A 23,486-nucleotide genomic window follows, 5' to 3' on the forward strand; every position below is an offset into this window, starting at 1 on the left:
AGAATTTCTAACCTTTAATTTTTTCTGATTGTTTTTTCTTGCTTCTTCTGCTGCTTGCCCAGCTGCCTCGTTGAGGTACTTATTGCCTACTTTGCTTTCAAACCATTTTAGGTCAACAAAGACTTCATTAAAGTGTTCACGGTCAAACTGGAAACAAATAGAGACATATTATTGCTCTCAGATTTGCAGGAATAGCTGCCATTAATTTACGAATACAAAATGGTTAAAATAAAAAAGGTATATTGTTTGATATATTCACTGATCAAAACATTAATTAAGGCCTGGATGATGAGAAATCCAACTGATCCTGGGAAATTGGCAAAGAAGGCACTGACTGACTGACAACCCAGGTAACCTGGTCGACTTTAAAAGAGTTAAATGATGAAGGACAACTCCCAAATTAGCGTAAATAGGCAGGAAACAGATCTCAAACTCTGAATATTTATAGAGAGACTAGTCTACGGGGGGCAAAAGCGGACTCACCACGCCACGCCAGCACCAGCCGTGAGGGGAACGGCTCCTGTGCTTCGCACCCTCTCGTCCTCCCGCAGCAGTGAGGGCAACGGCTGAGGACTACCACTCCCAGGTGCCCCGGGGGTCAGGGCGCACCAGCGCACCTGCGACAGACCGGAACGCCTCTCATCCCGCGAGTCGCGCGCGGGTGCTGCACGGGAGAAGCCCGGGACAAGGGCAGGCCAGTCTGTGGCAGCCCGGGGCAGTACGAGGCTGGACTGGGCCACCCCCCCTGATCGATGCTACCCTACTAAACCTGTAAGCAATACGGATATATTTCTATGACTATATTTTTATAGCTCATAGTTTTAATGTTATAAAGTACCTTGTACCGATATTATTTATTATTTCTCTGAGCCCACTGTTTGTAACTCTTATATTAACAATTTTGGGACGATCAACCAGTTACAACAATGTCCAAACAGAAATCAATTAAGGACAACTATTTAGTTAAAGTTGTGAGCAAGATTAATAATGACCGAAGAAAATCGTTGGGCCGGGAAAGTCCACCAGCCTTACTTTCTACGTCCCCCGTTGTTATCTCTGAACCATCTCTGGACCCTCCTTGTACTATTGATGTTTCACTAGTGGAAATACCGGTAGTACCAGCACCAGATCAGGATGTACTAGTCCAGGACATATCGGATGTTCCTCTTGACACTCCATCACGGCGCTCTCCAGCTAAGAGAGCAGTAAGGACTTGTAGAAAAGTACAGACCAAGCGTGGGGGAACACTTTACAAGAAAAGAACTGAAATCACACCCAAGAGCTCTGTTCGACACAAGGAGACTATGACTAATAACAATGGAGCTAATATGAACTCTGAGCAATTTGATTTATTAGTTAATATGATAGAGGTTAGTTCGAAACTGTTGTTAAGCCTCTAGTGGATAAAATAGATCTACTGACAGCTGAAGTGTCTAGACTAGGAAGTCTCCTGGGTGCCCATACTGTCAACAATGAGAGCCCTAGGCCTAAAGTTAGGGATGTATTAAACAGCAACGTTGTACAGAAGTTACCTGTGGGAAGGGCTAGTAACAACAACCCCGGTGAGCCGGGTCCACTGGATGGTCGGATAGAACAGGCCACAGTGGCCCCAGCAAGTATAGCGGGGACATCAGTCCCATTAACTAGGAAAACCCGTTTTACTAATCTCCCACCAGACTGTGCACCCTATGTTGTTGTGCTTTCCAATGTCCCGCCTTTAGATTCCAATTTGACGCAACCCCCCCAGGAATCACATGATTCACTCAAAAATAAAACTGTTTCCTAGCAGAACAGGCATTGCGGGTTGCCAACAAATTACTCTGACCAAATACTCACAACCAGAAGGGTAAATTGGATCGGTAATGCTAGAAAAACCTGTAGGGGTGAATGCGTCATTGTTAATTTCAAACACCCTCAACATGTCGCAACTGTCCTACTTAGAGCAACCTCTCTAACGCCGGATGAGAATGGTGTACGTGTGCACCCATTAGGGTATTTCTATAACTATCTTAGCAAGGTACCTCACCTTAATAACCAAAGTAGGCCTCCCAATACCAACAAGCGTCCAATCTTTGAGATCCCGACTCAGAATAGATACCAACCCTTGAGTACATTGGATCTGAATGATTGACATTCACAGGTTAGTAGGCCCTGTATGAGGGTAACCTTAAATGCCCAGGTTGGAAACTTAAAGGGACTAGTATAGAGCCTGAGCGATCTCGGGTAGCAAATCCTACTCTGCACTATGGAAATAGGCTTAAACCTGCCCCTGCTTTAAAGACTGCGGTGAATACCCAGATTTTCACATGTACCGAGGAGACCATTGGTGGTCCAGCTGAGGTTGTACCCCGTGTAGAGGTTGTTAATCGTGCTAATGCTTTAGATCAACCCAAAAGTTGTATTATGGAGGGTACATCTATTGTTAGCTGGAACATAGCTGGTTGGGCATCCAAAGGGAAAAAATTGGGATGGGTGGACACGATCAGGTCATACGATATTTTATGTTTCCAGGAAACCTGGCGTCCCACAAAACCTAGCTTTGAAGGGTTTGTTTGTTATAGTTTAGAAGCTACTGAGTCACGGTATGGCAGGGCAAAGGGTGGTTTGCTCATACTAATATCTGTGGACTTATTGTTGACTGTTGTTAAACATATAACGTGTATGTGTCTTGTAAAGCGCACTGCTGCCCTGAGGCGTCGTGGCGCTGTAGACCGGTGGGGAACCCGTCCTGGCTATCCCTGTGAGATGGTCCCTACTGGGTATCTCCAAGGTGAAACCAGGCATCCCCGGCGAATGTGGGGGGCCGTTGTAGAGATGAGGCAAGCTAATGCCCAGAGTTGCAGAGTGTGATCCTTGGTTAGAGTAGGCACCGAGGTGAGAATTATTGAGTCCGCTGACCCTGGTCCACAACCCTGCCGCGTCGGGAATTGAACCCTGGTCCCGGGCCGTTCTCTGCTTCCGGGTCTGCCGCCTCTAACCAGTGGGCCACACCACTCCAACACTCCAACACTCCAATAACAGTAGGAAGCCGTTCCCAAATTTTATGTGTACATCAGAAGGAAGGCTCAGAGCTGCTTTTAATTAACTTTTATAACAATATTTTTGATAACTCACGGTATAAGGTTATTGAGGAATTGGGAAATGCCCTCGTGAAGCTTGAAACTGAAGCAAAATGTATTTTTAGCTACATTTGGCTGGGTGATTTTAATTCTTCGATGTGTCCACTCTCGTCCTCCAGGGCATGTGGGGTGTTAAATAATAGTGGTGAGAATACACCCCACTTTCCACATAACACATATGGGGAGGCAATAAACAATATCATGGTACATTTGATTTAGAGCTATTAGAGCCAGTGACAGATAATAGTGGTCAAATTATCCCTACATACACTGGAAGGAATACTAATTCCAACATAGATCACGTTATGGTTTCATCAAGTACTGTACCACACTGTAGGACTTTGGTAATTGAGGATCCTACTTTAAGTGATCACAATTGTATTGTATTGAGAATAGAGTCCTGGCACTGTAGAAGTCAGGACGTGTTAAGAACCCTAGTTAGTGTTGAGCCACACAGGCCAAACGGGACTAGGTTAAGGAGGAAAGGGGAAAAATACACTACAGTACTGCCTATAATCATATCAAAATCTCTGGTAAATATCGAGGGCATTCTGGCAGCAGGTAGTGCGCCTGTTGCCATTATGAATAATTTTGTTAATATCAGTAAAATTATTGACTCCATATTTACAGGACGTAGGTCGGGTAATGCTGTACACAAAAAGGGCTGGTTTGACCATGCCTGTACAGCGCTCCTTGCCCAAGTCAAACAGGCCTTAATACTTAGACCGAGGGATCAGAACCAAGTTACACTCCTGAGACGTGACTATAAAAAGACACTCTCAAAAAGGAAGAGGGAGCTGCAATTGGAAGCATGGGATAGTTTATCTCGTGCAGCAGAAACCTCTGATAGTTGTTTGTTTTGGTCCACGGTCAATTCGCCCTTTCTTAAGGACGATAAAGTCCCACATCTTGCATCTAATGTTAGTAGTGAGGCGTAGGTATCTCATTTTTCGGCCATATTTCATGCAGGTGGCCCAATTGAGGGAGAACAAAGTTGTTGGACATCTCCTTGGGAGAAGTTGAAAGTAGTATTGGGGCTAGCAAGGGAGGCAAGGCACAAGGGCCTGATGGAGTCCCCATTGATGTGTATAGGGCTGTTCCGCTACTGTGGGGACCTATTCTTACCTTGGTTCTTAACGCAGCTGTGACGACCCTGATCCCGCCTACATGGGGAGACTCCATTATTGTCCCTATTTATAAGAAAGGGGACAAGTCAGCAGCAAGTAACTATCGTCCAATTAAGTCTGCTCGACTCATCGGTGAAAGTCATGAGCAGAGTGCTGCTGTCTAGGTTGGAAGTTTGGGCGGAGGAGAAGGGGATCCTTGCGAGCTCCCGGCATGGCTTTAGAAAGGGCCGAGGGACACTAGATCAGTGCCTGAATTTAGAACTCTTAATTGGCAAGTATACAAAGGTGAAGCCCGGTACCCTATATCTCTGTTTTGCCGATTTAAGCAGTGCATTTGATCTAGTAGACCATTCTATTCTATGGCCAGTCTTGCTAGAACTGGGTGCACCGGAGGCTATCATCTTTTTCGTAGCTAGACTATGAAAAGATGCAAGCCTGCGTGCGCTATGGAGTAAATGGAGAGTGCACCCCAAATTTTAATGTAAAGCGGGGAATTAGACAGGGCTGTGTTCTTGCCCCCCTGTTGTTTACTCTTTTTGTTAACGCTGTGGATTCCGTTTTGAAAAAAGTCAAGGCGGATGCTCCACAGGTTAATGGATCAGGCGTGCCAGTTCTGCTTTATGCAGAAGATGCTGTGCTATTATCAAGGACCCCTATAGGTCTACAGCGCCTGATGGACAGGTTCTCTGATTTTATAAGAGAAAGAAAGTTGTTGATTAATAAGAATATAACACATATAATGATCTGTGGGGCCAAAAACAATAAAAAGCACGCCTTTTTATTGAAGGGGTGAACGTGCAGCAAGTGGAAACATTTTGCTACCTGGGTGTTACTTTTACGCGTACTGGTAGCTGGTCCCAAGAACTTTTAAATGTTAGGACTAAGATGGCAAAGAGCGCCTATGGTATATTTAAATTCGCCTCCAAAATCGGCGATAGGCGGATCAGGGACATGTTGTTGATCTACAAGGCCAGGAGTGTCTCAATTGCGTTATATGGAGCAGGGCTATGGGGTTATACAAATGCAGGTTCTGTGCAAAGGGAAGAGAATACTTTCCTTAAAAAACTTCTTTGCATACCAACCTCAGCCCCAAATGAGTTGATCCATAGAGAACTGAGTGTCGCTTATTTAGGCGAGCTCATCCTGCTGAGACCTCTGATGATATGGCGTGCGATTTGGCGGAAGGAAGAGACAGCTTTTAATCAAAACGTCATCAAGGACTGTCTAGATCTGGACAATTATATTAAGATACCTTGGCTCAAGTATGTTGTAGACAGTTTCCGGGATATTTTTGGGCTTAACATATTGGTAGAACCATGTTCTTTAGGAAACCTCTCTAAATCAGATATGGAAAATACTTTTATGTTGTATAGAGCCCAGAAACGTCTAGCAGTTAACTGTCACCTCACTACAGTCTACCTTTATAACAAATATATTGAAAGTGATGGATTCCAGTTATACTTGAACATGGTAACTATGCCTGCCCATAGGTTTGTTTTAAACAGACTCAGACTTGGTACGGCTCACGTTTTGGTGGCTTTTCCCCAACCAAAGAAGCACCCTGTTGGGCCGTGCCCATGTGATGGGCGATCGAAGCAAAGCACCTTGCACTTTATGCTAATTTGTACTCTCTTTTTGAATGTCAGGGTGGCCTATTTGAAGCCAATTTTTGTAAAGTATGGTGTCAGAAATGTGGAGGACGCAATGAAGTTGATTTACAATGTGAATTCCACGGACAAATGTTTTTATACAGCGACTTTTATATGTAAATCAATCCATTTTAGAACTAGCATGATATTTTAAATATTTATTCTTCTTTTTTTCTTTAAATTGTATCTGTATTTTATTATGCAATTTGCTTGTGTGCTTTTATGGTCATCGTCTAACATGTACCGAATAAAGCTTCATGAAATGAAAATGACTAGTCTACGGCCACTTAGACAAGCAAGTAAGGTTAGGTGGGTGGTTAGCCACTCAAACAAGTAAGGCTCAGTGGGTGTATAAGAAAAGAAAAAAAGAGGGCCCTGACTATTAAAGGTGAGGATCAGGAGAAGAATACTTTATACAGCCATAAGTAGTTCCGCTTTCCCCATCAAATGTCAGAATTGCTCATAGGTCTACAGTAATTTATACAACTCTAAAGTGATTCATACATCTACCAATACAACACTGAGCCTGAATTATATGCAAAATACCTACTTTTCTTCGTCAATACAAAAAAATGTATTTGCATTGTTATATTGCTTTTGGGTGTCTCATTATTTTGTGAGACGAGAACATCAAACTTTATATTAATTCATACATTGACCCCATGAAACCTACCCAACCTCATACCCTTGATTCCTACATCAACTGACAATATAAAAGCCCTTGCTCTACTTTCTCTCATTATACATTTACACAATACAGAACACCCACTTAAAACCTAAAAAAGAGGAAAAAGTAAAGAAATAAAAATTTCTGAGTCGAGCACTGACAGTACGTATATTCACAACCAAAAATAATGAATAGATGCAATTTCTTCACAATTATATATCCACTCGTCTCTACTTTAACATCTTCCTAATACATATTGATCAGATCATTAATTTTCCATCCACCAAAATTATCTTTGTTAGGTCTCAAGTGCTGTGCCTACATGAGTTTTGGAGGGCAAATACTGTTTAGCAATACACCTCCCTCACGGATGATAGAGATAGATCCAAATCTATATCCAAATCTATATCCAAATCTATATCCAAATCCAAATTGCTTATTGACAATTAAGCAAAGGGGATTTTAGACAGGACAGGGACACACCTACTACAAAACCCGATGGAGCCCCCTCTGAGCCTCCGGGGTTACAGAATTCTTTAAGCTGGGCAGGAGTCACCCCAGCTCCTGGAAATTCAGGGAAATGCAGAGGCGACCCAGGCACAGGTTCCACAGAACAATGCCTAGAGAATTGAGACGCCTCCATCACGTTGAAGCGCTTCGACTGCTTGTGTTCCTTATGCCTCTTATATGACCGACCTGTTGACTTAGAGTGAGAGGACGAGGATGTAGGAATCCCAGAGTGGTGCCAGACCTTCCTCTTAACCGGGAACAAGACCTCCGGAGGAAATGGCGTGAAGCAGCTTTAGGGATCGCTCCCTCAAAGCCTTCGCAGCCATGGTCCGGCAGTCGGAGTACGACTGAGTCCTGGTCGTGCTCCAGAGACAAATTAAGTGTGAATCGGTCACCAACATGGTGCGATGGCAGGCACCGCATGGTTGGAATCCAGAAGTCGTCGTTGACATTGAGGAAAAAACCTACACACTAAAAAACCTGTCAAGAAGTGACAGAGGGTAGCTCTCTTGACAGATCTGCCATAGCTGGTGCAGAAAGAAAAGAACGGACGTCAGCGTGCCGAGGTAGCACCTATATAGGAGACACAAATTTAACTTCTGGCGCCGACGTCACGTGGCGCCGACCGATGCCACCTACCATCGCCCAAGTGTATTGCACAAGCAAAAGTCTTCCGGATCCAACCTGACACCTGGGATATTCTAAGGTAAGGAATCTGCAGCTAGATGTCTCTATCAGATTCATGAAGCGGTTTACATAAAATCCAATTAAATAAATTCAAGGCAGCAATCAGAAGTCTGACCCCATTAACAAAGTTAAGGAACTTCTTAATACAAAGAATGGAGGACTTTAAGTGAAATGATTTGGGCATAAATAACATTAGAAATAATAATAATAATAATAATAATAATAATAATAGTAATACCAGCATTTGTAAAGAGCGCACCTACCTCAGGCGAGGTGTCGTGGTGCTAGGGGCCGTCAGGAAGATTAAGCAGGTATTGCCCAGAGTCACAAGGTGTTGGCCTAACCTGCCGCCGGCGATCGAACCTGAGCCCCGTGTTCCGGAGTCAGCCGCCCTGGCCGCTGCACCACGCCTCTTCCCAATATTTAATCACATTTTCAGAACCAAACTACAGAACGTTGCTATACAAAAATACTTACGTCTGCCAATTTGGCAAGATACTTTTCAAAGTGCATGAGATTTAGATGGCCGCTTTCATTAATGTATCCTAAAAAAAAAAAAAAAGAATAATAATGTAGGAATTAATGTAATCTCCCAAAATGGTCTGAGTACGGTATGCAGCACTGTACTGTATTCTCATCAAGAGTGATGAACGCAGGAACAAACTCACTGATTAGTACATTTAAACTGTGCTGCTTCCTTCTTGGTCATGGTAAATAGCTGCCTCATATATGTATTACAAATACAAGCATTCAGCACCCAATACATTGTAATCACTCAATTCCATCCCTCTTTTTCATAAATGGAGATCTAAGAAGCATCTTTAAGAGGGACCAGGTAGTATTTTTGTGAATTCTATGTCTCAAAATATTGTTTCATTGGTGAATCACTGCTAGTAAAAAGCCGGTCGACAATTTTTCACAGCTCTCAAATACTACAGTGAACTATGATGTCATGCCACATTGATCAAGTGGCACTGAAAAGCTGTGTACCAGTCAAACATGTCTGCAGTGAATGCTCATTTTCCGTAGCAAATTCTTAACAGATTGAAATTTTTCAGCTTTAGATGTGAAACTTGAACACCTTTAGTTAGAACATGTAACTGTGACTGCAGACCACCACAAGTACAACTCTGGTTATTTGGTTTAGGAGAGTATACAGGGTTCAGAACAGTCATGAAAAGAATTAGCATTTTTAATACTTTACCTCCTAGCTGAGGCAAGATATTGATGTACGTTTTATAAAGCAGCGGCAATGCATCATGGTTAATATGTAAATGAGGTAGATGAGGGATAAAATCATTGCCAACAAGAAAGCCCATTAATATCCAATCATCGATTATCCTTTCAGGATCGTATTTAAAGGGAATCTTGTCCTGTGGACAAAAAAGAGACAAAGGTAATGTCATATCATTATCTCAACAACATTGTGCAACAGATCTTTAGAACAATGAGCAAATGCGTACTTTCACTGGCGAGAATTCGTAGTCTATGTATTCTCTCATTAAAGACAAGTGCAGAAGGTGAAATGTGGTTTCTTCAGGTGCGGAAATTCTGTAAACACAAAGAAATTCAATTATCATATTTCAAGCTATTCACTTTAAAAATGCCAGTAAAGTGCATACATCTATTCAATGGCTTCTACCTGGAATTATAGATCATAATTTTGGTTTTGAGTTGGCTTCAGTAAAAAGAGAATTGCAGTATCTGTTCACGTCAGACATACAAGTCCCATTTAATTAATTTTTGGAGCAGTAAGCAGAATTGTCCTTTATAAAATGGTAAGGATGATAATGCCAGCTATAACCATTACCACAGCCCACGATGGCCAATGCATCATAACATAGCCCATTAGAAATATTCTTCTTTCATTTTTAAGCACTGGTAAGACATTGCTCAGCTCAATATAACAGGCCCATTCTTAAATACAATACCAAGTAGTTAGCAACAAAGGGTGCAGGAAATAAAAAGAAATAAGCAAGAATGGATTCATACGACTAGTAGCACACATGTTGTTTTTCATATGATAGGCTTGCTATTGTTCCTATGCTGGCACATTTTTTAAACCTGAAAAAGGTGTAGATGAACATGCTTTAAATCAGTGTGGTTCAAGTCTGTAACTGAATCTATCTTGCAGTTAGTCAACATTACTCTTCTAATTGGCAAAAAGACGATTTTCTTAATGATAAAAGGGTCTTTTTAATGTATTTCCAGGTTGTACTTTAATAAGCCCAAATGCTCTATATGTGGTAGTGTGGTCGAGCAGCTTAGGCTTATCAGAGGGAAGTTTTGAGCATTAGTTCTACACACAGAGTCAATACATGAGAGACATACTCAAAAAGAAATGAAGGTCAATTTAGAGAAATAACAGATTTTTAAATAATTTTAGACACCAAGATTACTGGAATCTGGTAAGGACTTTTGGAGATAGGATTGTTACAGTAAAACAGCAAAGTGCTCAAATAAAGTTTTTTGAGGCGTAAGCCTCGAAAGCAGTAATGTTATCCTATGGGAGAAACATATAGTCAAGTCAAGTCAAGTCAAGAAATGTATATAGCGCACTACATACCCAGAGGGTCTCAAGGCGCTTGAGGAGGGGAGGGGGGGTTTACTTATCGAATATCCAGGTTTTAAGCTGTTTTCTGAAGGCTAGGTGGTTTTGGGTAAGGCGGAGGTGGATGGGGAGGGAATTCCAGGTTTTGGCCGCTAAGTAGGAGAAGGATCTTCCCCCCATGGTGGCTTTGTGGATGCGCGGAACAGCGGCGAGGGCTTGGTTGGACGAGCGCAGATGGCGGGTGGGAGTGTAGAAGGAGAGGCGCGTATTGAGGCAGTGAGGTCCCAGTTCGTAGAGGGCTTTGTGTGCGTGGGTGAGGAGACGGAACGTAATCCTTTTGTTGACGGGGAGCCAGTGAAGGTCTTTCAGGTGACCGGAGATGTGGTCTGTGCGGGGGACGTCTAGTATGAGTCTGGCTGAGGCATTTTGGATGCGTTGGAGTTTTTTCAGCAGTGTTGCGGTGGTGCCGGCGTAAAGGGTGTTTCCGTAGTCCAGACGGCTTGTAACCAGTGCGTGGGTGACCGTTTTTCTTGTTTCGGTGGGGATCCAGCGAAATGTTTTTTTGAGCATGCGTAAGATGTTGAAGCAAGATGATGAGACGGCGTTGACTTGTCTGGTCATTGAAAGAGTGGAGTCCAGGATGATGCCCAGGTTTCGTGCGTGGTCCATCGGTATGGGAGCTTTTCCTAGGGCCGTTGGCCACCAAGAGTCGTCCCAGGCGGAAGGGGATGCACCTAGGATGAGGACTTGCGTTTTGTCCGAGTTCAGTTTCAGACGGCTGTGCTTCATCCACTCGGCTACTTCTTTCATTCCTTCGTGGAGGTTGTTTTTGGCGGTGGTTGGGTCTTTGGTGAGTGAGAGGATCAGCTGAGTGTCATCGGCGTAGGAGATGATGTTGAGGTTGTGCTGACGTGCGATGGTTGCGAGGGGGCTCATGTAGACGTTGAAGAGTGTAGGGCTGAGAGAAGATCCTTGCGGAACGCCGCAAATGACTTCGGTGGCCTCTGACTTAAAAGGGGGGAGGCGGACTCTCTGAGTTCTTCCTGCGAGGAACGAGATGATCCAGTCCAATGCTTTTCCTTGAATTCCGATGTTGCTGAGGCGTTGTATTAGGGTATTGTGGCAGACTGTGTCGAAGGCTGCGGAGAGGTCGAGGAGGATGAGGGCGACTGTGTCTCCGTTGTCCAGTAGTGTTCGAATGTCGTCTGTTGCTGCGATGAGGGCGGTCTCGGTGCTGTGTTTGGCTCGGAAGCCGGACTGTGAGGAGTCGAGTGATTTGTTGGTTTCGAGGAAGGCAGCGAGCTGATTGTTGACGGCTTTCTCAATGATTTTGGCGGGGAATGGGAGGAGCGAGATGGGGCGGTAATTTTTGAGTTCGGTGGGGTCGGCTGTGGGTTTCTTCAGAAGGGCGCTGAGTTCGCCGTGTTTCCATTTTTCTGGGAATGTGCCTGAGTTGAGGGAGCAGTTGATGACGTCTCGGAGATGGGGTGCGATAATGGAGTTTGCTTTGTTGAAGATGTGATGGGGGCAAGGGTCTGTGGGGGATCCAGAGTGGATGGAGTTCATTAGGCGAATGGTGTCTTCTGTGGTGATTGGGTTCCAGTTGAGAAGGTTATTCGGAGGGGGTGCTGGTTCGGGGGAGAGAGGGGAAGGCTGGTTTACGGGTTGGTTGTCAAAGCTGTTATGAATGTCGGCGATTTTGTCATGGAAGAAAGAGGCGAGGGAGTCGCAGAGGGCTTGAGAGGGGGTGATGTCGTTGGAGCTGGCGGTGGGGTTGGTGAATTCTTTGATGATGTTGAAAAGTTCCTTGCTGTTGTGGGCGTTGTAGTCTAGTCGGTCTTTGAGTGCTACTTTCTTGGCTGTCCGGATTAGTTGGTGGTGTTTGCGGGTGGCGTTTTTGAAGGCGGCTTGGGTGATAGTGTTTGGGTCTTTTTTCCAAGTTTTTTCAAGGGAGCGGCAGAGTTTTTTGGATTTCTTAAGGTCATCATTGAACCATGGGGCGTTCTTGCTTCCTTGCTTGACTTGATGTTTTTTCAGGGGTGCTAGTTTGTCTGCAGTTTGGGTTAGCCAATGTGTGAAGTTGGTGGCGGCTTGGTTAGGGTTCGTCGAATAGGCAGGGGGTTTTTGAAGAAGTGATGTGGAGATCTGGTTGATTGAGATTTTGTTCCAATTTCTTCGCAGAGTTGGTTGAGGGTGGTTGAGAATCGTGGTCTTGTTGTAAATGAAGTGGATGCAACTGTGGTCCGTCCAGTGGAGGGTTGTGGAGTGAGTGAAGGAGATATGCTTGCTAGAGGTGAAGATAGGGTCGAGTGTGTGTCCTGCGTAGTGGGTGGGGGTGTTAACAAGTTGTTTGAGTCCGAGATTGGCGAGATTGTCCAAGAGGGTGGTAGTGTTCCTGTCGTTGCTTTTTTCCAGGTGGAAATTGAGGTCTCCCAGTAGAATGTATTCTTCTGAGGGAAGGGCATGTGGGCTGATGAAGTCAGTGATGTCTTCGCTGAATTGTGTGCGGGGTCCTGGGGGTCTGTAGAGGAGGGTGCCTCTGAGTGTTGTCTTGGGGTCAGTGTGGATCTGGAAGTGGAGGTGTTCGGCGGTAGCGAGGTTGACTTCTGAGTTGGTTGAGACGCGGATGGTGTTCTTATGGACGATGGCGATGCCTCCTCCTGTTTGCTTGGTGCGGTCCTTACGGATGATCTTGTAGCCGTCCGGGATGGCTATGGCGATGTCTGGGGCTGATGAGGCATTCATCCAGGTTTCTGTTAGGAAGGCGACGTCCAGGAAGAAGGTGCCGAGTAGGTTCCAAAGGTCGATGGCGTGTTTGTGAACCGAGCGGGTGTTGAGAAGGATGCATTTAAGGTGGTTGGTGTCGGAACCCTGTTTGGAGATTGTGGATTTGGTGTGAGTCTCGAAGGAGACGTACTTGCAGGAGTGGCAGGTGAAGGGTCCATGGGTGTGACCTGGTGCTGCTTGGGCGCAGTTAGGGAGTCGGCCGGGGTTGAGTGCTAAGAGGGTGGAGGCGTTGTAAGTAATGCGGGAGGGGTGGGTGATACGGGGACCAGGGGGTCTGGCGCTGGGCGCGTGCCAGGCGCGGACGGGCGTAGACGGGCTTACCTTTGGCGCACCTTCGGCGTGGCCGTAGCGCGTGGACGCTGCGCGTTGGGACATCAGTCTAATATGGATAGTGGAGGGGGCGGAGCGGGGGAGGGGCAGCTGGGAGGTGGGTTGTAGGTCAACAAACAAAATGGTGGGGGGATCGAAATTCAGCCTGGGCGAGGTTGGGGCGCAGGGAGGAGAGGCGCTGAGGGCAGTACGCTAAATATGAAAAGCGCGTAGTGCAGCCAATCCACAATGCAAGCTGAGCGCTAGCTCACAATGATTGATACAATGACGAGGTGTACGTTTCCACAATCCCAATTAAATACACAATACAATTTTCTAACACACAGAGTGCAGGTATGCAAAGCGGCAGCAGTGGCAGGCAGAATAATGGCAGGCGGGCGTATAGCGCTACGATACCAATAGCAGGCTCTGCGAAGCGCTGTGGCAGTCGGGCAGGGTGCAAGGGGAGCGACCGCTTCCTGCGTGGAAGGAGAGGTCACAGAGGAGCAACAGGCAAGGCATAGTATACTGTATACATATACTTTCAAACACTTTTTGAGGGTAGCTTTTGGGACTTAAGGTGCTCAGGGCCCAAGAAACCACCCACAGTTCAGTTTTACCTGACCAGGTCATTCCGGGTGCAGAGGTGCTGGTTGCATTGGTAGCCCCAAGAACTACTAATTAATGTCAAGTTTCCCTGTAAAAGAAAGGCTGCAAGTGGGAACTTGGGGACAAGTCCGGCATAATCCAAAGGGGGGTTCGGCACTTGAAGGTCTCTGGGGCAAGTGGTTATGGTCGGTTTACGTGAACTCTGGTTGGGGGGCTCGGACTCAGAGGTGTTTTGTCCGGCGGGTAGCTTTTGGGGGAGGCTATCACTATACTTGGGTGATCTAGAAAGGTAAAGAATACAGAGCAGCAGGGTCACTATTGGTGTAGGCCTGGTTCATCCTGAAGTCCCTTGTTGGCAGGTAGGCTTTGAAATCAGTGGTGCTCAGGCTAGAAACACAACAAGCCTTGGTTTTGGCAAATGCTCCGGTACCCAGGGTATTGGTGATGTGAGGCTCCTAGAGGGTTTAGCATCTTGAAACTCACTGGAGACATCGGGCTGATCTCCTAGAACCACAGGGACCTCCGCCTGGTGAGATACTCGTTTGGTGGACCTGGTGGTGAGCAAAAAGGAGTACAGACAAGTGTGGTCAGTGTCTGCAGATCCAGGAGAGTGTGTCTCTACCCCAAGGGAGATTCTGCTTGGTTTTTGAAGCAATGGAACGTCTTCCAAGGAGTTGGGAAGGGTGCTTAACTTCTGGATAAGTTGGTCTTCATAATTATCACAGTGCAAGAAACCAGGCAGGGTTTGGTGCCAATTACGGTGCAGGCTCTGTTCTCACGTCTTTGGCTCTTCTTGTCCTTCTTCTATTCCCAGGTAGTCAAATCCGATTTTCTGGTGTCAGGGGGACCCCTAAATACGGAATTATGGGGTGTTTAGGAGAGTGTATGGTAGTAGCCAATGGGCTACTTACCCCTGGGGTGACTACACCCACTATATGGCCATTTCCTCTGGAGAATAGGCATAATCCTGACCCAGAGTTCCTAGTTTCACCAAATTCAAAATGGTGAAACCCTTTTTTGGCTGTCCACTTCAAGTGGCACACCGTATTGGTGTGCCTAGCCTGACACAGCAACAAGCCAACTGACTAATTTTCCGCATGCTCTGGTGCCAAATGGGCCACAGGGCAGGGAGTGACATTCGCCAGGTCTGGGGAGGAAGCAGTTGACACATTTCAAAGGCAGCAGAGGCTTTGAAGTCTGTGGCCTTGATATTCGAATTCACTAGCCACCCTGCTGGAAGAGGTGTGATCTACTTCCGCCTGAGCAGGCATTGTTTCTGACCTCAGAGTGCGGGCTCTCACCTACAAGGGTCAAAAACTAGTCTGTAGTGGCAGGCTGAGAAATACCAGTTAGTCAGCACACTGGAGGATTAATAGATTTTCAGGAGGCACCTCTAAGGTGCCCTCTGGGTGCATGTCACAACAAATCAAGTACTGGCATCATACAGATTTATTAACACAAGGTACTTGATACCCAGCTATCAATGGTGCTTGGTAACTCGGAATGACCAGTGCCCAGGACATGTCCTTAAGACGGCTGCCTGATCACTTGCCATATCTAGCAATGAAACTAGACATCACAGCGGCCTATCTGCTTATGCAGATATGTCCTCACATGTAATACAATGCATCCTGCAGTCTCCATGCAGTTTTTGTGTGGATCCCCTTGGGTGGCATAATACATGCTGCAGCCCATAGGGACCATCTTTAGGACCCATGCCCTGCGTACCATAGGTACGATTTACCAGGGACTCACAGGGGTGCTAACGTCCTTCCCAACTTGGTTACAATTAAGCATTTCACTATGGGGGAAGGACACAGACACTGGAACCTGGTTAGCAGGCTTCAGTGCACTGTCAGAGTCAAAAAAGAGGATCTAACAGTTCAAACAGGAGCAAAAAGTGGGGCGGGGGACATCTGCTAAGAGAAGCCCAACTTCCTACAGAGGTTTCATATAAAAGCTAGCTTCTTATCTATATGTATTGCATATTGCAGTGGTTATACTGTAACAACCAACACCCGCAGATATTAAAAGGTTTAACGGGAAAAATAAAAAATAAAATAAGAAGTACTGCACTTTTCACCCAAATATGATGTGATAAAGGTTGTATATGTGCAAGCAAATTTACAATAGAAATCAGAAAAATATGTATTTGCATCAACTAATGGTACTACTGATAAATGGGTACATATGTTCGTTTAAACATCAGAATTTTTGAATGGCTAGCACAAATAAATGTAGTAATTGCATCTGAAACAGCGCTTTTCAGGTAGACTTACAGAATACTAAATATAAAAGGTTTTTGAACTCCAATATGCATGGTGTTGAATGCCAGTTTACCTTTTTTGATTTTTCTTCCCACCAAATCGAACTTCTTCTCTTAAAAGCGAGAAATGAGTTTCATGACTGGTTAAACCAAGCATGATCTGTTGAAGTAAAAAATATGTTTAAATACTTTTTATTAACATCTATACTTGAAACTTAACTTGAAAAATATGAGTAGAAAAATAAAGATGACACTTTTTGAAAACAAGAAATACAAGTGGATGTCAAAGGTTCATGAACAAAAATGGAGATTTGAGTTGGACGAGTGTAAGTTTCTCTATACATGCCAATAGTGATGAGAAGTGATTCTATGTTGACTACCAAATTTTACCAAGCAGAGATAGTCCATACTAGTCAGTCATCTGGAAGGAAACAATGTGGTTAATTGTGGAACTTGAAAATCAGCAAAGGTTTTGTGAAAGACCTGTGCACTTGAATAAACCCAGGGTTTTGATAACTTCGAGGCCTCAGCCACCTAAGGTTCCAACGGTATTTACTTTCCAGATGTAACATAAGGAAGCGGGTGACCCATTAAGTAGACATCATGGATGAGGTTCTTTTTGAAGGGTGGTTCGGTACTAACAGTCTTAGAGGACCTGAAAGCCATTCGGTTTGCTAGAGTGTTTCATCATGACCCTTTCATCAGAAATGACCAGTTCTGTCACATATGCTCTTTCAAGCCTTGATTTAGGGAGAAGTGAATCCTGAAACAAGATGCAGAGCATAGAGACATCTACGCACATTGATCTGAGCACCAAATTGATAGTATTTCTGTCGGGGACATCCTTTCTATTTGGGAGTAGTTGATGGGGTCTGTGGAGAACTATAAAGTCTCTGCGCGTTTGAAAACCAGCTCTGTTACACGATCATGTGTATGGTTCCAATAGCCTGAGCTAGGGCAGCACCATCAGGAGCTCATGCACTTGCTTCCAATATACTCTTTTTCATGCTTCAGGATGGATCATTCTCTCACAAGGAGAGGAGAAAGAAAAACTATGTGACCCAATCTTTACCTGCTTCGATTTCAAAGTATCAGCTGATTTAATAGAAGTGGAGGTTTCTAGGTTTGACCAAGCTACTTAATGACTAATACAAGATGGGTGACATAAGTTTACTGAATATTAGAGACCTGTTCTTCAGCAATAAAAGGGGCATTATATAGATTTTTCCTACAAAACTGTGTGCTTTCATCTGTTGTATCTAAGAAAACAATCTTGCATATTCAGATTGAACCATGTTCGGACACAAACAGTCCCCAAAAGATTTTGCAACTTTGAAAACCACTATTCACTATGAGGGGACGGGGATTTTCTATAGAAGGGTTCCTTAAGGGTGACTGGCATATACTGAAAAATAGTTTTGACCTTGTCACACATTGGGAGTCGAATTCCAAGAGTTTGCACTGCACCTGTAGTCTGCAATTACATACCTGCTGTCATCGGTTTACTTGGGTCACTCCGGGAGGTGCAAACAGTGCTTCAGGCCAGGTGATCTCTTTTACTCCCATGCGCTGGGAACCACTGGTACCATCTACTATGGACTTGTAAGGGGGGGGAGTTAAAGCCCTTGCCAATTGGGGTCGCCAATTCACACGTATCAGTTTTAGGGAGACAGCGCTGGCCAGCGTTAGCAGGACCCAGTGCACTTTCAGTCATAACCATCAGCATTGGAGCAAAAAGTGGGGGGTGACCATACAAAAAGGACACTGTCCTACACTGAAAAAATGAATGACACGCATACTGAATTAATACGATGCAGATGCCCTACCCCCACTGATAAAAGCAAGGAAAGTCTTTTTTTGAAATGTGTTTTTCTTTTACCCTGAAATGTCATTTCCTACTAATAATTAAAGTAGACATAGTCTGGGAGCAAACTTTTATAAGTTCAGTCTTTATAGGAGGCACAAAAGGTAATGGTCTCTGCCATCTAAAAGAAGTATTGGTCTCCCTTGAAGGGATGCAAATAAGTGGGTAACAAATAGCACCCCAATACGGCTTTGTGTTTTTTATGGCAGAAACTACAGAGAGCTTTGTGTCTCACCCATACACATGCAGGATACCACTATAGCTAGGGTCTGAGCCATGGGCAAACTAGAGCTCGTCACACTGGAGCATAACCAACTTTGGGATCCTTCAGGAGCATGCGAGTAATTAAGCATGACCCACTAGACAAAGTCTGGCCTGTTTCAACTTTCAAGTAGATAAAATGTTGGCTTTTAGAGGTTATTGTCCGCTAAGGAGACAACTTTGAATGGAAAACTATGAAACTTGGATTGTTTTATAGTGTGCTATCATTGAGGTAAGGTTTGGCTTCCCAATGTCATATTGTTAGATCTAAGAAAACAAAAAACTTAGAGACAATAAACGAAAATATAGAGGTGCGCGATTGAAATTAGTGTGCGTTTTAGACAGAGAAGATACAGTAACAAAAGGAAAAGAGTATTAAGAAATACAATACAGGAGAGAAAAGGGAAAAATAATGAGTAAAGACTACATATAAAGGCAAAGAGAGACAATGTAGGTCCAGAGTATCCATATATACAAACGTGTGAAAAACCGAACCATGAAACACCGGCATTTAACTTGCTCAGTCTATTATCAATATACATGAAAAGAACGTTTTAGATTTAATGTCCTCATAAAAGCTCAAAATATTTCATTTTGTAATGTAAAAATGTATGCAGAACATACATTTTAAATCCTTACTTACCAAATCGGCATCTAAACCATAAAGACAGTGCCTTGTGTTTGGATTATAATCTGGACTTGCTTTCTCTGATCTGATAAATTCCATAATTTTGTGCTCTCCTTCGCCAGGAGTCTGCAAACACAAAAAGAAACTGTTCAGAAACTAAAATGTATAGTAGTGTCAGAGTAAGATACATAAATGAAAGCGAAAACATTCCAAAATGAAAACCAGCAAGATAATAGGACACAAGAAATCAAACCAACTCCATCTATCCCATAGACTTTATGCCTCAATGAGGAAACAATTGTGAACTCATAGTACTTCAATAATAAATACATCTGCCTCTAAAATAAAAAGCTCAGAAAATGTAAAAATGTATTAATTAACAGTTGAGTTTTATTTCAATCTGTGGGGGTCTAAATTTGAGCACACTTGAGTTGCTGCTTGCCAACTTCGCCACAGTAAAATGTAATCTGCTACTTAAGTATTCCAATGGTTCTCCACCACTGGACACATCTCACTGTGCACAGAACTGGAGTATATGGTCACCAAAAAAGCATTTTTACAAGACATTCTGACGTAACTTAGATTAAAATGGCTACTTGATAAATGAACAATTAAACAATTGGTCAAGAAAAATAAAGTGGATATTATTGCGCAGTTTGAGGGCATCCAGGTCGTCATTCTACATGCTATACATTTAACATCAGAGAACTGAGAAAAGTAAGTCTTGTGCCTCAAAATCGAAAGGTGGGTGAGAAATTACCACATGGAGCGGGCCTCTATTTAATAATAATGGTAGTTTCCTTGTACTAAGAATGCTGAAGAGGAAGAGTTTATGATTAATCTGTATTTTAGTCCACATTGCTGCGAACTCCCCGTTTCCCTATTAGTAATGGAGGTGTGCTGGTATTAGAGAACGTATATTCACATTAAGTGAATGGTAAATGTATGACTGATCCACGGTTGGTTAGGTCTAACTTAGATAGGTGTTGCTCACTTGACTAGGTGTATTTTGTCTAATCAGCATTTCTATCTCTCATCCAGATTCTCAAGCATAGTAAGTGTTAGCTACTAGTAGGATGGATACATGTTGCTTAGAAACGGCCTATCCAGAAATTAGCTAATCATTTTTTACTTTTTATAAGTTCAGAAACAAAGTGATATACCCAGTCAGAAAATAAACTGAGCAAGATCCATCAGGTCATGATCAAGAAAACGGACACTGAAAAACCAATATCACCAGACTCTATGGGTGCCCCTAGCTGAAATCTGCGGACATCTTGCTCCATCTTCATAGATAGAATATGAATGAATAGGGAAAGAAAAATAACTATGAAAAAGGTTTACAGGACCATTAACTTACAGGCAAAATAAAATGCAAAAATATCAGTGATGCAATCAAAGTTGCATGCAAGATTAGGTTATGCGCAATATGTTAGGGCAGCTCTATGTTTACGTGGGATGGCTTTATGTTTTTGTGAATTCCATAAAACTGATGTTTCCATAACGTTTCGCATTGTAACAATCTGTAACTCACACTCTAAGCTTTTATACTTTGGGCTATTTTTCTGTAACCTCTCCACAATTTAAGTTCAGAATGATCAATATGGCATAAAGCAATGCACTGACCTCATGGCCTGACAAGTAGACCGACACTCCCTGCCAAGACTTATCAGTGGAAATCTTCATATTTACAAAATACTTCAGGTGTTCGTGCAATCGAGCCATGAAATCTGTACCTATAAATAAAGTAAGTTTTTTGTCAAGTTCATGTAATTTCTACTCAGCTAAAATACAACAAACAGATTAAGGAAAGGGTGGAAGGAGCATATGATATGCCATAGAATCTCCATTAGACACATTTTAAATATTAAAAAGGCAATATCTGTGTGCATACATATTCACTAAAAAAAATCAAAGGTTACAGGAACACTATACTTAGGCTCGGATTTCACTCATACAAAACCATGGAAATTCAGCAGTTATAGCTACTTGACATAACTAACTTACACCCCCGCAATGCATGCTTATGACCTCACATATTACATCACTCATGACATGGTCAGTGACATCATGGATGCAATCGCAAACGACATCATGGATTCCATCATCCAGTGAATAAATTTTTCGTTAACATTTTGAGACTTAAAGACATATACTAATCTACTGCATAAGTAAAAGTACTATTCTTTCTGTACTACTGAGTGAATCTATTTCTAACATATGTTATCTGAGTGGTTGTGTGACTATCCGTGTGTGAGTGGCTGTATGGGTGTGAGTGATGTTATTGGTTGAGTAAGTGTATGTCAGTGGCTGTATGGGTGAGTGATTGGCTGTGTGAGTTGCTATATGGGTGGGTGAATGGGTGTGTGAGTGACTGCATGGGTGAGTGGGTGTCTGAATGGCTGTGCGAGAGACTGGGTATTTAACTGGGCGTATAGGTGAGTGGCTGTTTGAGTACTTGTTTGGTTAAGTGAGGTGGTATATGAGTGGCTGTATTGGAGCGGGAGTGTCTATGTGAATGGCCGTATAGATGGATAAGTGAGCGGATGTGGAAGTGCTTGTATTGATGTGCGAATGGGTATTTGTTTTTATTGAAATTTTAGTTAAGCATGTATAATGCACAATATCATCAGCAACGTGTATGTAAGTGCTTGTATGGGTTAGTGAGTGGCTGTGTTGAGAGGCTGTATGGGTAAGTGAGTAGATGTGACTGTCTATATAGGTGAATACTTGTGCGTGTGAGTAGCTGTATGGGTGAGCGTGTGGCTGTTGGGAGTGACTGTGAGAGTAGCTGTATGGGCGAGTGAATGTTTGGGTGAGTGAATGAATGTGTGAGTGACTATCAATGAGTGAGTGTGTAAGTACTTGTATGGGTCTGCGAATGGGGACGTGTGTGGGAGCAGGTGTATGAGAAGGAAAGGGGTGTGAATGGGTGCATGAGTGGTTCTGTGGATGATAACATCAGTGATGTCACTGATCAAGTCACGAGTGATGGAATATGTGAGTTAATAAGCAGTGTATGATGGGGCGTAAGTTATAGTTTGTTCAAGTAACTATAACTGCGGAATTTGCATGGTTTTATACAAGTGAAATCTGAGCCTAACTATAACGTCTCTGTAACCTTTGTTTTTTCAGTGAATTTCAACATTTTCTTAAATGTCCCAACTGTAACCTGTAATCTTTGAAAGTGGGTGTGTGAGTGGGTGTATAGGTAGGCGAGTGTGTGTGTGTGTGAGAGTGAGTGGGTGGCTGTCTTGGTGTGTGAGTGGGTGGGTTTGTGGGGTGTGCGAGTGGCTGCATGGGTCTGAGTGGGTATGCGAGGGACTGTATGGGTATGTACATGGCTGTGTGAGTAAGTATAGGAGTGCCTGTGTGGATCTGGGAGCGTGAGTCTGTGAGTGGGTGCATGAGTGTCTAAATGGGTCTGTCAGTGGTTGTGAGTCTCTGAGTGGACGTCTGAGACTTCTGAGTGGGTATGTGACTGGATGCATGAGTCTCTGAGCGGGTCTGTCAATGGCTGACTGACTCAATGGGTGACAGTGGGTGTGTTAGTGTCTCAGTGGACAAGTGTATCAGTACACGAGTCTCAGAATGTGTCTGAGTGGGTGCATCAATGTCTTTCAGTGAGTATATGAGTGTCTGAGTGGGTTTGTGAGCGAGTGCATGAGTGGGTCTGTGAGTGAGTGCACAAGTATGGACGTGGGTCTGCGAGTGGGTGAAAGACTCTGGGTGGGGGTCTGTGAGTGGGTATGTTCGTGTCAGTGTGGGACTGAGGAGGTGCACGAGGCTCTGAATGGGTCTGTCACAGGGAACTTGACTGCCTGAGTGGGTCTGTGAGCATGTAGGTTAAAATGAGGGTGGGTGTGTGTATATTTTTTTATTTTTCTTCAATATTCGTGACAACGTCACGGAATTCCCACAACGTTACACAGCGGCGTGCTGACAGTCACAATGCAGTCACAAATATCGTGATGCAGAAAAAAAAAACATTTATAATACATAGCTCGTCATACTGACAAATCCATATGTCAATTAGGAGGTCAGGGTACCTCTAACCTGACACCTTATTCCACTTCTGTGGTGAATTTTTACCCCCGGGACCATGTGCAGTTGTCTAAAATGGCGAGTGCAACTTTCTGCCTGATTTAGTCACGGTATTCCCATTGGAACTCACATCCGCAATTAATTGCAAAATTGTCGCAAATTAGTCGCGGCCAGAGATAACACTAACTGTATTTTCTCACATTTCTCAACTACTGAAAAGTTTTACACCAAATAAAGTACAATCTGCATAACTAAATCTTTCATTCTGCCAAATTTGGTGTAATTCCATCCAGTGCAGCTTCGACTAAAGGTCCTTTGAGAATTAACATGGGATTTGCACTTATTTATTACCACCCCCTTTTCTCAGACCCCACATCACGGATCACCCCAAAACTTTTCATGCACAAC

At 43.7% G+C, this 23,486-nt stretch overlaps 1 protein-coding gene across 2 annotated transcripts in view; it reads right to left on the reverse strand.

Moving 5' to 3' along the window:
• The window catches only part of XRN1 (5'-3' exoribonuclease 1), a 1,049,234-nt gene that overhangs the window by 929,543 nt on the left and 96,205 nt on the right, over positions 1–23,486 (reverse strand). For both annotated transcript variants that reach the window (XM_078666417.1, XM_078666416.1), the window contains exons 4-10: positions 20,661–20,770; positions 19,050–19,160; positions 16,356–16,441; positions 9,223–9,310; positions 8,964–9,132; positions 8,237–8,304; positions 13–147 (exon numbers count right to left, since the gene is read on the reverse strand). In XM_078666417.1, coding sequence (XP_078522543.1) covers positions 13–147; positions 8,237–8,304; positions 8,964–9,132; positions 9,223–9,310; positions 16,356–16,441; positions 19,050–19,160; positions 20,661–20,770 — 767 coding nt within the window. The remainder of the gene's footprint in view (positions 1–12; positions 148–8,236; positions 8,305–8,963; positions 9,133–9,222; positions 9,311–16,355; positions 16,442–19,049; positions 19,161–20,660; positions 20,771–23,486) is intronic.

Source organism: Lissotriton helveticus, chromosome 11 (genome assembly GCF_964261635.1).
Source record: "Lissotriton helveticus chromosome 11, aLisHel1.1, whole genome shotgun sequence".
NCBI classification, from domain to species: domain Eukaryota; kingdom Metazoa; phylum Chordata; class Amphibia; order Caudata; family Salamandridae; genus Lissotriton; species Lissotriton helveticus.